This window comes from Myripristis murdjan, chromosome 1 (assembly GCF_902150065.1).
Source record: "Myripristis murdjan chromosome 1, fMyrMur1.1, whole genome shotgun sequence".
Taxonomy (NCBI): domain Eukaryota; kingdom Metazoa; phylum Chordata; class Actinopteri; order Holocentriformes; family Holocentridae; genus Myripristis; species Myripristis murdjan.
Window position 1 is genome coordinate 40,767,648 of NC_043980.1, and position 13,938 is coordinate 40,781,585.

The window sequence follows — 13,938 nt, forward strand, 5'->3', positions numbered from 1 at the left end:
CAATACATATTTTGAAAATGTGGGCGTGGTGATTAATGAGGGCAAGAACCAGGATGGGGTGCTGTCAGTCATGATTTTTTTTTTTGTTTGTTTTAAATCTGTTATGGAGATGTTTCCTCTCCTCTTAAAAGCCATTACAAGTGAAGGAAGAGGCAGCGATATGTAAACAGGGTTTGAATACAACATAAAGTGCTATGTAAACAGCCCAGCTTAATGGGACGAAAACTGTGCAGTTTTATGACCTTCAACAGTGGAGCAACTCAGCTTACACACTAAACACTAATGAATGTTCCAGCATGTGTGCTCCATGCTGGTAATGTGCTGGGCTGTGTTGTATTGTAATCTAGCTCCTAATAGGAGGTAAGTATGTGCGTGTTGGGCATGTGTGTCAGTTTTGTGTCTAGACGTGCTACATGTGTGCATGTGAAATTTGCCATCACCAAGAGAATGGCAGTGCAGCTGTTTTGCAGTGGCAACAACATGTCAGTTTATTCCGTTAATGATGATGGGGTGATTCAGGGGTTGGCTAAACAGCGATGAACTTCGGTCCAGTCTTTCCAGCATATGCTAATTTCAATACATTTGTTATACGGTGCACTAATCCTAATAGAGTGTTTTTTCCCCCATTGTTCATTTGATACCAGTTAATGGGAAACTGTATATTTAAGCAGCTTGTTTGGGTGAAAAGCTGAGCAGCTGTGCTGTCAATTAAAGAATTACAATCCTGGCAGGTTTTACCACACATCATGCAGATCATTTAGTGATTTTATTCTTTTAATGTCTGGCTGTTTTTTTTTTTTCCTTTTCTGTGTGACTTTTTTTTTTTTTTTTTTTTTTTTTTTGTCAGTAATACATGGAGCCAGAAAAAAATGATTCAGACAATACATTCAACAAATCATTTCACTGGTGTACTCAAGATGGTTGCCGTAGAATCTAATGATCTTTTAAAGGAAATAGACTATGGAAAATAGACTGTAAGAAACTATAATGCATCACACTCACCAGGTTATGTGTTACCAGCAATCGTTAAGCTGAATACTGATGGCAATTCAATTTTATGTTTAAAGAGACTTCTACACTAGAACATTTTAAAACTGTTAAAAATAGCTATGACATTTCTGGGTTCATTTTGTTATTGGTATATTTTTCTTATTCTCTTTGACAGCTGGATAAATGTAGGCATTGTTAGATTGACTGTATTATGTCAAGCTATCTCAATTTCAGCTACAATTTCAAACAATTCAAAAGTTGAATGTTTCAGCTGAATATGAGACGGTACACCAAAAAGGTCACATTTCAATACTTCATCATGCTTCATGACTTATGTAACAGTATAGGATTGTCTGAGGGAGGATTTTTTTCCTTTTAAAACCCTGATGACTTAGCTTTTTGTAATATTTGGTTTGCTATTTACTAAATATGTCAATGTTGTGAGGAAGTTGAATTATACTACAGATGAGCTTAGCTATTGGTGATCCACAGATTGTACGCAATGTCGAAGTGAAGAGCACAAATGTCCACTACGATATGAAAATGAACTTTCATAGACTTCAAACTTTCTAGTATTCCATCACTGTAACAAAGTCCTCCACATTACTTTTCCTAAAAGCAGCAGCACTGTTGTGCTCTCAGGACTTGAACTTGAGCAGAATGAAACTCTCCACTGAAAAACAGTCCCTGGGGAAACGTTTCCACAGCCATTATCAGTTGTGTGGTTTATGAATGGTTTGTTGCAATTTAAAGTCAGGGGAAAGAGTGAAAGGGCCAAACATTCAAAATCACAGCTATGGTACTTTAACAGGGCCTCTGCCTCAGGGTCTTGATCACCCAGTTTAAAATAGGCATGTCCATGTATAACTCAGAAGCCAGGAGTGATGTCATTTATGTTGTTTAGAACCAAATGTACCATGAGGATTGAACTGGAAGTCATTTATCAGTCCTGTAACCTGTATCAGTCCAGGGTTTTGACCCTGTTAAAAGCATTTTTTCCTTGCCACTGTCGCCTTGTGCTTGTTCTTTGGGGAGACTTTGGTCCATGGGTTTGGCCAATATCTGTTGGAGTTCTGTAAACTGCCTTGAGATAACCTTTGTTATGATTTGACATTATACAAATAAAATTGAAATGAATTGAATTGAGTTCTACCTGTTAAATAAACTACAGCTACATCCAAGAACAAATTAGATTTTTATAAACTACTTCTATACACAAGGTGGTTAGAAAACTCAGTTTATGATCCCTCTTGGGTGATTTTACACCAAGGAAGGGCAAAGGATTATAACATTCGGTTTATTTAATCATGTGGAATACAGAGGAGCCAAGGTCACACTTTGATTGCATCAGCATGAACTTTACGATGGGCACTGCCAATTGCCAATCTGGAAAATGATTGGTTTCTCCTGATATGAGATGACAGAGATTCTGCATGGCTATTGGCTGTCATCCCAATGTTCCTGTTTTTTTTTTTTTTCCCCCTTGGCTACTATCCCAATGATCATTTTTTCATTTGGCCGGTGTCCCAACATCCTCTTCCTCTACCCGCTTTAGCTTCATCTCAATGCATTCAATTGGTACTAATTCCCAAATGAACACATAGCTGCAAAAAGAGAGAGAAAAGAAAAATGAGTTTTGAAGGTTTTCCAGCCAGTCCCTTTCTTTAATGAAACAAGTCTGTAGAATATTGATTGGATAATTAGTGTTTCCTGTTGCTTGAAGGATCCTCTAGGTGACTGTAGCACTGGACCTCAACTATCGGTCTTCCCAAATGGAGGTTTGAACAAACAGCTTATCGTTTAGAAAGCAATAAATAGCTGTTTCCTGGTTTTATGGGCCTCAGATCAGAAGTTTGTTTATATTCACTGGCCAAGGCTCAAATGCTGTCATGGACTACCTGTTTATTAACAAGGATTTAATGAATGGGCTTTTTGATTGATTGATTGATTATGTGTTTATTAAGATGATGAAAGTATACTAATAGCCATGATTCTCTTTAGATGTTATTTTGGAAAGATGCTTTAAAACCAAAGAGAGAAAAAAAGTATGTATTAATGCAAAATTAACTTTGGTAGAGTAGTGACTCGGGTGTGATATGAGTCCACATGTTGGTGAAATCTCCTCATTAGTTCCTCTGTGCTCCCCTGAGCTGCTAATCCACAATACTGGATTTGTGTCTCTCCATTCACTTCCATAGCAACACAACCCCCAAAATAACACTTTTAGCACATAAACAATCTCAAACAAAGCAGATTGTGCTGATATAATAAACAACGAGTCCCAGTAACCATTTTTGTGTTATTGCAGTTATTTGTGAGAGTACTCTCAGCTCATATCTTCATGGTGCAAGCTTATGCAGTTTCCTACAGATGCTACCTGCTGGATCTACTTTCCAATTCAAATAAGAAAATAAGAAGAAGAGAGATCATTAATTTTCCTCACAAAATGGGTACCAGGACTTGTTGCTTTTTACGTTGGCATAATCCTCTATTTTTTCATGTGCATTTGGGTGCTTAAAGTGTTATTTTGGGAGCTATTTTGCTGTGCTATGAAAGTGAAATGGGGCTTCTTAGCCAGAATACGTGGGAACAGAGCAGCTAGTGAGGATATTTCACCATCATGGGGACTCATATTACGCCCTGGTAACCATACAACTCAGTGCACTACTAAGTTCAATTTTGCTTTGAGACCATTGTTTTAAGACCATTCAAAGACAAAAGCTGCTCCACTCTCAATGAATTGAAGACTGCTGTTGTGGACTAGTTCACTCTTAGTAAACACATTTGATTTTTTGGACATGAAGAGTAGCATAGCAGGGATTCAGTGTATTTGCAATACAATCTCTTGCAGTTCTCAACCGTTTAATGTTCCAACTGATGGAAGATTTAAAAGTAGAGCTGCCCCTTGTCAAACTGGGGCCCAAAGCAAATCTTGTTATGAAGTCCCCCGGTGTACACTCCCGCCTGCCAAGTGTACAGTAGGCGCAAACTCAGCGCATAACAAGATGCCATTTCACGTTTACAATCTTTAATAAATTAGTTCATCAATTAATAATAACAAAAAAAAAAAAAAAAATTCAACAACAGATGTTATCCTAAGTGTATAATATGGCCAAAGGAAACTGTCCACCTGTAAAAAACAACCTATTATTTTGTTTGTGCAGCAGGTCATTGGGAGCTGTAGTTAGGTTTTAAAATTAAGCAACCTGTAGTGGTTGTGTCAAGAACAACATTGGGGTGTTGTATTACATGAGCGAAAACCCCTTCATAAGGAAGCTGGTGGGGTGGCAAAATGGGTAAATTAACATGACTTCCATGCAGGTTACCCAAGTTTGAATCCTTTGTGGTCATCTAGGTGGAGGACTTGTTATGTCAATCATTACAGCGATGCGTGCTTTAGATGACAGAACTCAACTGACTTGACCTGGTGCATGCGGGCCTCGTGAGCAATGGCTTGGGCGCCTCGCAAACTGCTCACACTCAGGACTCTGTGGTGTGCATGCACCGCATTTGCACAGGAGGCCCTACGCACAGCGTGTGCCCTGTGTATAGAGAGAGGCCGCCCTGCTTGGAAGTGACTGTAGGAGTGCCGTAATGAAAGGATTTGCTGATTTCTGCTTTCCATGTCTCCACGCCCTCCAGGTGAACGGTAGGAACCTGTTGTCCGTGGATTATGATCGTACACTGCGCACAGAGAAGATCTATGATGACCACAGGAAGTTTTTGCTGAAGATAATTTATGACACCCAAGGCCATCCCACGCTATGGGTTCCCAGCAGCAAGCTACTGTCTGTAAACTTGACGTATTCTAGGTAAGGCCTTTTTTGAACTCTGTGTTTTAAGGTTTTATTGTGTTTTTCCACCTTGTCCAGTATTTTGAAGCCTGCAGCGGTGTCCTCTTAATTGGGTCAGTTTGTCCACTTGAGAACGCAACAATGGCACTGAGAAAGGGTTGAGGAGGAGATTTCCTCGCTATGTATCCAAACAACTCATGAGCTACACCCAACTACAGGAGATAGTGTGCCTTTTGGGTATGGGGGGTCAAATTATAGCCACACTTTCCTTGCATGATCTAAAATATGTAACATTACTGGTTTTTGCAAAAATTTGGTTTTGCAAAATTCATGGAGAGATATTATAAAAGCTATGTCAATTCTAAAATCCAAAGCAGCTTTTTCTGTTGTTTTTAAATATTCCATGATGTATGGAGTGCTAGTGCGTTGAAGTGATTCTTACCCATATGGTGTTATTGCTGCTCCCATGGGAGTTTAATACATCCACCAGGTTTAGTCCATTAACTCTTTACTGTGATTGCGCTGCTCATTACAAAGCTGAAAAGTTGTTTTGAGGGATGCACAACAACACTTTTGTTGTGTTGCCAGCTTCACTTTCAAAGCTCGTTCAAGTCCCCTCACATCCAAAATGCTGTTATTAAACACACAGAGTCAAAACATTTTATTGGTAACACTGATTACAGGTTTACTACTTTGAAGATGCTTGTGTAGAGAGGAGAACCAAATGTGGTGATGTTAAAAACAAAACCATTTAAAAAATGAATTAAACAGGCTTTGCAGCTTTCACAGCATTTATGGGCTTGCACTAAAACACACAATGGCTTAAACATACATGCAGCACAAAAAAACGCTGTGAAATGTGCACATTTTAAGACTACAATAAAAAGCTTTTTGCACATTTGGCCTCCCTCCCAATGTTTTTGCCTTTTTGGAACTCTGATTTTGACATTTTGTCTGCTTTCATACAATAATAAACATGACACATACTGATAGATAAAATAGGCAGGCATAGTTGGAGCCTTGAGTGGCGTTTACAGGACGGTATTGAAACTGCGTTCTGTCACACTGTCTTGCCATCACATGCATCCCTCGGGTGTTTGGAAGAATTCAAAATGTATTCTTTTCATTGCTCCATACACTGTATCCACTGCCAGTTTCTTTCACCATTGTAATTGCTGTTCTCTGTTGTGTTGTGCTTTGGCATCAAGCTGGCTCTCAACAGGTACCTCCTTCAGGTATGAAGTGGCATAAAAAGAACGAGAGTTCTCACAGAGCATTCTGTGCGCAGATGTATTCTAAGACGTATTCACCAGCTGTTCTTTCATTGTTTTGCCTTACATCTTTAACTTTCTGGGCAACAAACTACCTTTGAATTCTGATGGAACTATTTGTCTTGGCAGAGCCGAAAACTGATTAAATAAATATCTCATAAACTGTTGCCGCTTATTACTGTTAACCGATGCCACTGTTGTATAAAAACTACATCACACTCAAGGTTATGCTGTTAAATTGAATATCAGTGCAGCTGTGATTACCTAGGCCTGTGGTCTTATGTCTATGACCAAATCACAGCCACACTTATATTCAGTTTAACAGCATGACCTTGATTGTGATACTGCTTTTATACAAAAACCCTCAAAATAGGCCTGGAAAAAAAATACAAAAAAAAAAAAAAAACTTAGAGAACACTTCTACTAATGCTATTTGATCTATATGTAGTGCATAATAGAAAAAAAAATAGAAAAAGTCATCAAATTCCTAAATATGAAATGCATGAATTCTCAATACTTGAGCAGAGTAATTGAAGGCTGACAAAACATTAGTACACATTTCAGCCAAGAAATATGAAAATAAAAGTGAGACTTGCTGCGCGAGAAAAGTATTTATTGAGCAAATGAGAATTGCAGAGCCATTAAAAGTAGAGCTGCCACTAGCTGGCAGATGGCCGCCCACCCAGAGCCACGTCCTGCTTAAGGTTTTTGACCTTTTTATTTGTAAAAGGGGTTTTTGAGTGACGCAAGTAGTCTCCCTGACTAAACTTATGTTGAAACTACATTTGCATGCTTATTGATGTAATTAATAAATATACAAACATGTGATTCAGTCCTTCAGAATTCATTCAGACCAGAAGCACGCCGGTAGCTCACTTAGTAGAGCCATACAACACTATACAAGAAGATTATAGGAAGGGTTTCTCATGGCTGGCAGCACAGAATCTGATTTTCCTGCCCTGAGAAGTTCACACAAACAACTACACAGGCAGATTTTCTTTGACCAGGAGTGTTCCGTGTGTGTGTGTGTGTGTGTGTGCCTGTGCAGCACGGGGCAGGTAACAGGTCTACAGAGAGGTCCAACCACAGAGAAGTGGGAGTATGACACTCAAGGGAGAATTGTTTCCCGCGTCTTTGCTGATGGAAAGACCTGGAGCTACACTTACCTGGATAAGGTAGGGGATGGACACACACACACACACACACACACACACACACACACACACACTTATGAATGTATAATCATATGTAAAACAGTTGCATGCAGTGAGATGCGTACACTCACTGTCTGTTCCTCACACACAAGGTTATTGTGTCTGCACTGAAGTGGTCAAAGTAAGCAACAATAATTGAAGTATCATCCCCAGTGCAAACCTGAGAGCATCACAAAGTCAGTAAGGAAAAGTAAGAAGTTACAGAGGAGAGGGTTTTTTTAAAAAAAAAAAAAAAAAAAAAAAAAACAATTCCCTTAGTCTCTTAAGGAAGACAACAAGAGGAGATTCCCTGTAGTACAAGAGCTAGGACATAAAAAATAGAGGAGGATGAGGAGGAGACAGGAGGGATACACGGGACATTTTTTGTGTGTTTGTTAGCCTGGGAAGAGAGAGGGGCAGAGAGGCAGCCATGGACAAATAACACAGAAATGGGCCTTGTTTGAGAGAGGGAAAAAGAATGATAGGAGGAGAGAGAGAGAGAGAGAGAGAGAGAGAGAGAGAGAGAGAGAGAGAGAGAGAGAGGGGCAGAGAGAGGGCCAGAGAGAGGGGGAGAGAGAGGGAGAGAAAGAGAGAGAGAGGCTTAGACAGTCTGTAAAGACAGGGGCATTGCTGTGGAAACAAGACCCATAGGAATTGTGGGGCTTAGCTAAACCGTGTTAGAGAGAGAGAGAGAATGAGTGAGGGGTACCATAGCAATAGGCCTTGGTTAGTAAAGGAAAAAGAAAGACAGGAAAAGAAAGAGCTGGCATCTCAAGTTTGGTCAGGTGTAAAAATACTCAGCTCATAGTGGCACCATGGGAGTTAGTTATAAGAACAACAAGGCACACACTCCACTCCACATAAAACAAGGCTTAAATAACCCCTTTTTCGGTTTTCTCCTCTGCCCCCTTACTTTTTCTTTCTCTGTCTACATCATCTTTCCTCTCCTTTAATGGCATAAGTCATAACATACCCAGTGTATCTGTAAACACACCCCTCCAAACTCAACTGTCCAAATCCTGTCAGCAATACAAAATAAAAAAAAAAAAAAAAAAAAAGATAAAGGACAACAATTCCACAGTTGAAAGAAAGAAAGAAAGAAAGAAAGGAAGGAAGAAATTAGAATAAATGATAGAAAAAATACTCATAGCTTGTAGTGGGACCATTGGAGTTAGTTATCAGGTAGTGAATAGAACCATTCATGCATAAGTGAATAACACTGTTTCACACTTTCTGAGCAGTCTATTGAAAGTGTGAAGACGGCTTGTTATTTTTCTGGTCGTGTAGAACAACACACATTCAATTTCCAAGATATTGTTACATCATTTCCAATAAGTACTGACAAGCAACATGTTGACAATAATCCCATAGGTGAAAGACGTACTTGTTGGCAGACAGAAGCAGCATCAAAGCGTGCTTGCTAACCTTCATCCATTAGAAGTTGTGTAAGGCAAGTCAAAACGTTGGTTTAAGTTTATGGTCAAGATTAGAGGCAAGTAAAACAATTCAGTTACTGAAAGGCAGTGAAGTAAGAGAAAACATTCAGATGTGTATCATTGTAGAATAGTTCTTGGTGTGTTTCAAGCATTTCTGCATAGCTTTCAAGTTTACAGCAGTATTTCAGGAGCTGTGTGGCTGAGGAGGTAGAGTGGTCATCTTGTAATCAGAAGGTTCCGGGTTCGATCCCCCAGTGCTGAAGTGTCCTTGAGCAAGACCCTGAACCCCTACACTGCAAAAACGCAAAAACTTACCAAGATTATTTGTCTTATTTCAAGTCAAAAATGTCTTATTTCTAGTCAAAATATGTCATTACACTTAAAATAAGACATGATCACCTCAGAAGTAACTTGTTTTTGTTTCATTGGCCAAATTTGCCAGTGGAAAAAGTGAAAATTCACTTGAAATAAGTGAAAATTAGCTAGAAACAAGAAAAAAAAATTGCCAATGAAACAAGCAAATTTTCACTTGAAACAAGAGACAATTGTCTAAAAACAAGTTACCTCTGAGGTGATCATGTCTTATTTTAAGTGTAATGAGATATTTTGACTAGAAATAAGACATTTTTGACTTGAAATAAGACAAATAATCTTGGTAAGATTTTGAGTTTTTGCAGTGTAACTTCTCCTAATGGGCACCTTGTATGGCAGCCTCTGCCGTCAGTGGGTGAATGTGAGGCAAATATTGTAAATTTTTTTATTGTAGACTAGAAAAGTGCTATAGAAATGCAGGCCATTTACCTTTTCTGTGAAAATGTATGTTGAGCTCCTTGAAAGCCTATGAGCCCATCATATTTAAAAAATTCTATGCTGGCCTGCGACAGAAACAGGCAGATGAACAAGAGCAGTAACCAAGTAGTGGCCAGAGTCTTAGTTTGTTAGACTTGACAAGCCTTATGGATATCGAGTTTTCATATGAGACTTTCATATTTACATCCAGGTTTTGTTTGTCTCCTCTTTTTTTTTCTTCTTACATGGAAAAATCACTTTGCCTAAATTAAAAATGCAGAATACATAAACACATAATCACATAATCAGTTATCTTCTTTGCTCTGCTGCTTACCAATAGTTTTATGTCCTTTTGATGCTGTGCTAATCATGAAAGGCATATAATTACTATTTAATAAAGATCGCTTGAATAATTGGAAAATTCAACAGTCTGATTGCTATGAATAATCACATTATAGCAATAGCTCAGCCCAGTAGCATGATTTTTACGTGGGTTGTTTTCACAGTGAGGATAGTTTACTCTGAGGATGTGACTTTCCAACACAGTAAGAACACAGTAAGAAAGAACTGTTTGAACCTAGTTTCTGCTGGAAAAGTCAGTCTCTGACAAGGCCAAGCCACCTTTTCCACGGTCAACATGTAAAAAGTAGACCCTGGCATAGTTATAACTTCAGTGGAAGATGGTGAAAATATACATACATAACATGTTTAAAACTTTGGGAACAAACACATTGAGGTATCATTGAATTTCACTTTCTCAGTGGCTGAGCACATAAACCATGTCTGACCTCGCAACAGTAACCTCAGGGGCCAGGACTTAGGATCAGTCAGTTCATCAGTTTGCCAACTTGTACACCTTCACACTCAATCGCCAGTGTTTAGGTTGCTAGGTAACACAAGACTTGAGCAAACATCATTTAGTTTTTCATATCTTTTTTTGTTTGACAGCACAGTAAGGCAATGTAACTTTTACTTAGAGCCACATGCTTTGACATGAATGAATTATCTCTGACTTTAAGGAAGACACAATATATAATTTTTGGTCATCACAAAATCTGGTTTTGTTTTGTTTTGGGGGGGCTTTTTGGACTAATGTTCACATTAGTTCGGCCAGGACAACTCATGTATAGGAAATGTATTTTTTAAATGAGGCATGACAGTGGATTGACTTTGGCAGATTAGATCTGATTTTAGCTGCTGCTGACATTTAGTTTCATAAATGACTGCTGCATATATATATTCCGTGGGGATGAACAAAATCCTTTGTAGAACAGAAAAACAGATGTAAGCAGGTGGAGCTGGGAGGAAAAGGTTAAAGCTGTGACAGTAACGTATGAGACGCAGCAGCAGGGCAGCTAGACAAGCATCCTGTCCAGGTAAGCTGACCTGATATTTAAAGGAGTTTGAATTCACAGGGGGTGAGATGATGATTGGGGTATCTATGAAAAGTGTGTCAGTCAGGAACGGATCAGCTGATGGCACCTGGAGAGTTTTCTGAATGAACTAGCTCTTCTCATCAATGCTGACCAGTTTTCTAACAGTCTGACCACAGCCAGGAGAAGATATCACCCAAAAATGGCAGTAGTTATCTTTGGGCTAGTACATAAGGAAATGTGCAAGGGGTGCATTTCTGCTGGGTTAACGTAGCACACAACATATGTTGTACCAGGTGATGGGTAAGGCTTTGAACTGGCTTCAGGTTGGGATGCAGTTTCTTGGCAGTCTGTAAAATGCAGGTGTGAGCCTTTCACACAGCTGAAAGCTGGCAGTTTTTTCAAAGGAGCTTTTGATGGAGTTTAGCATGACCTTCACTCTTGGAAGGTGCAGCAAGGCTATTCAGGCATCAAATGCATGCTGTGACCACAATCTTCCCTCACTGCTCATGCAGTTAAAAACTGAAGTTGCATTAAAGGGATAGTTCACCCATTTTTTTTTTCTTAAATGATAATACTCCACTTTCCTCTAATAAAGTGGTGCTATCTTCCTCTCATGTTACTGAGTGCTGGATGCTCCAAATGCTATCTGTTAGCCTCCTGTCATTGAGGTAGATGCCCTTGCCCTTGGCTGACATTCTTAAACTGTCTTAACCCTCCTGTTATGTTCAAATTTTACTAACATCCCTTATGTTTGGGGTCAATTTGACCCCAGCAGTTTAAACCTCAACAAAAATATTATAATTAAAATTGTTACCAAAATTTTTGTGTCAGGTACTTTAGGTTTCTTTGTTGACTACCTAAATAGTCCTTTAAATAAAACATAACTCCCCCCCACCCCCACCTATACATCCAGTTTTCCTATTACGCGACTATGGAAAAATATGCAAATCACCATAAAATCTCACTGATTGACCTAAAATTGGAAATAAATATATTTTTGGTGTTTTAATGGTTTTATATTATTTCTAAGAACAGATTTTTGTTATTTATAATATTTGGAAAGAAAAACAATTTCTATTATCAAGGATAGTAACATGTCTTATGTTCGGGGTCAATTTGACCCCAGGAAAAAGAAACACAACTTCTGAGTGAGTAACCCAATGTAGACCTGCAAATGGGTCACATCCAAGTCTTTCCAGCTGTCCCCACACACACCTCCCCTCTAAGTTTGTCATCACAAGTATATCCTTTCTGACTGATGGTGTTACAAAGACCTAAAATGCTGATTTTATGTCTTGGACATGGCTGACAGCGCATCTGCTGGGGCCTGGAACCATTTTGATGACATTAGCAGCACTGAGTCTACCCTGTTGTTCATGTGGGGAGACGGACCATGACACCTCTCCATTTTTGGAAGGTAACGTGTCTGCTGGTGGTTGAGAGACAACAGGAGGGTCAGAACTGAGGGTTTCATTCTCATCAGAGGAGGATGCCTCATAATCAGGGTCCTCCTCAGCATGATCCTCTGTCTCTGACACATTCTCCTCTATGTCACTTCACTGTCAAAGAGCTGTGACAAAACCTCACTGGCAGAAAACCTTTGCTTCGTGTTCATATTCAACTAAGAGAGAGAGCTTAAAGTGAGAGTACACAGCGCAACAAGAGAAATTATTTAGAAGGCTGCTGTGCAAGCTTCTATATGTTTGCTCCTCCCCCATGTGGTGGGAACTATCAATGTCCTTGTGGGAACCATATTTCCCCACCCTCACAGTGCAGGAAATATCGAAGTTCTCATAGGTATTATGTTTTCCCCTCCCCAATATCTCCCCCCATATCCACCCATGTCAGTGTTTCCCGTACTACTTCAGGTATGGTTATGTTAGGTTAGGGCCCTAAAGAAGAGGGAAGTTTTTTGAAGATTATCAAATTGCATGTTATAATGACCTCAATATCATCCAAAAAAACCAAAACAAATGTGTGTAAAACGATGTTTTATACAGCTAAAACAGCCTGGGGTCAAATTGACCCCAAACACCACCGATGCGTACAAAATGCGTACAGGACACTGAAAACATATCATTGTGTGAATTTCATGTTTACCCGGTAGTATCCATTAAATTAGGAAAAGTCATAAAATATGAAGCAAAAAAAATGATGTTAAGCATTTATTTAGAGACGTTAAAAACTGAATGGGGTCAAATTGACCCCAAACATAATAGGAGGGTTAAGCGACCCAAATTGTTAAATTAAAAAAAGTTTAAGTCTGATGATGTGTAGCATAATTGTTTTGCAGCCCTAAATCTAATGGAAAAACATTTAAGTGTGTGTGTGTGTGTGTGTGTGTGTGTGTCACTTTCTGACCCATACTCTGTTTAAAACTCTCTGCCCACTGGAGTTGTAGATATTGTCATTACACCTGGTAGCCAGTAGAGGTTGGTTAAAGTCACAGATTACTTAATGCCCCTATTGACCCACATTTCCCAAAATTTAGTGCGAGTGACATAATAGCATTGCAAAAAAATAGGCATTTTCCATGTGTTAGAGACTTTTTGTAGCAGTATTATTTTTCTGGAAGTTCCACTATAGTGAGTCTATCTGGTGGAGGGAAAAGTGATATAGAGGAAACAATGGGTACAGAAATGTCTTGACAGACAAGCCCACATTTCTGTTCATATTTTTTTTCTTACTTATATTCTTCTGCTTCTTCTTCTTCTTCTTCCTCTTCTTCTTCTTCTTCTTCTTCTTCTTCTTCTTCTTCTTATTATTATTATTATTATCATTATTTGTGTGTGTGTGTGAGTGTGAGTGTGTGTGTGTGTGTGTGTGTGTGTGTGAGAGAGAGAGAGAGAGAGAGAGAGAGAGAGAGAGAGAGAGAGAGAGAGAGAGAGAGAGAGTGAAGCTACCTGAATAAAACAGGAGAGATTGTGAGAGGGAGAAAGGAGAGGGTGAGAATTGTATAAAAAAGGAAGATATATATAAAGAGAACAGTGAAAAAAGAAAGAAAGAAAAAGAGCAACTCTTGCCCCAGTGAATCAGTGAGTCACACTCTATTACTCCACGTGTCACTCCATGCACATTCTCACCTTCTC

At 39.1% G+C, this 13,938-nt stretch overlaps 1 protein-coding gene across 1 annotated transcript in view; it reads left to right on the top strand.

The window, feature by feature from the left end:
- The window catches only part of tenm3 (teneurin transmembrane protein 3), a 339,790-nt gene that overhangs the window by 302,145 nt on the left and 23,707 nt on the right, over nucleotides 1-13,938 (top strand). Inside the window, exons 39-40 of the mRNA XM_030056695.1 lie at nucleotides 4,633-4,802; nucleotides 7,104-7,230. Of these exons, the coding sequence (XP_029912555.1) occupies nucleotides 4,633-4,802; nucleotides 7,104-7,230 (297 nt within the window). The remainder of the gene's footprint in view (nucleotides 1-4,632; nucleotides 4,803-7,103; nucleotides 7,231-13,938) is intronic.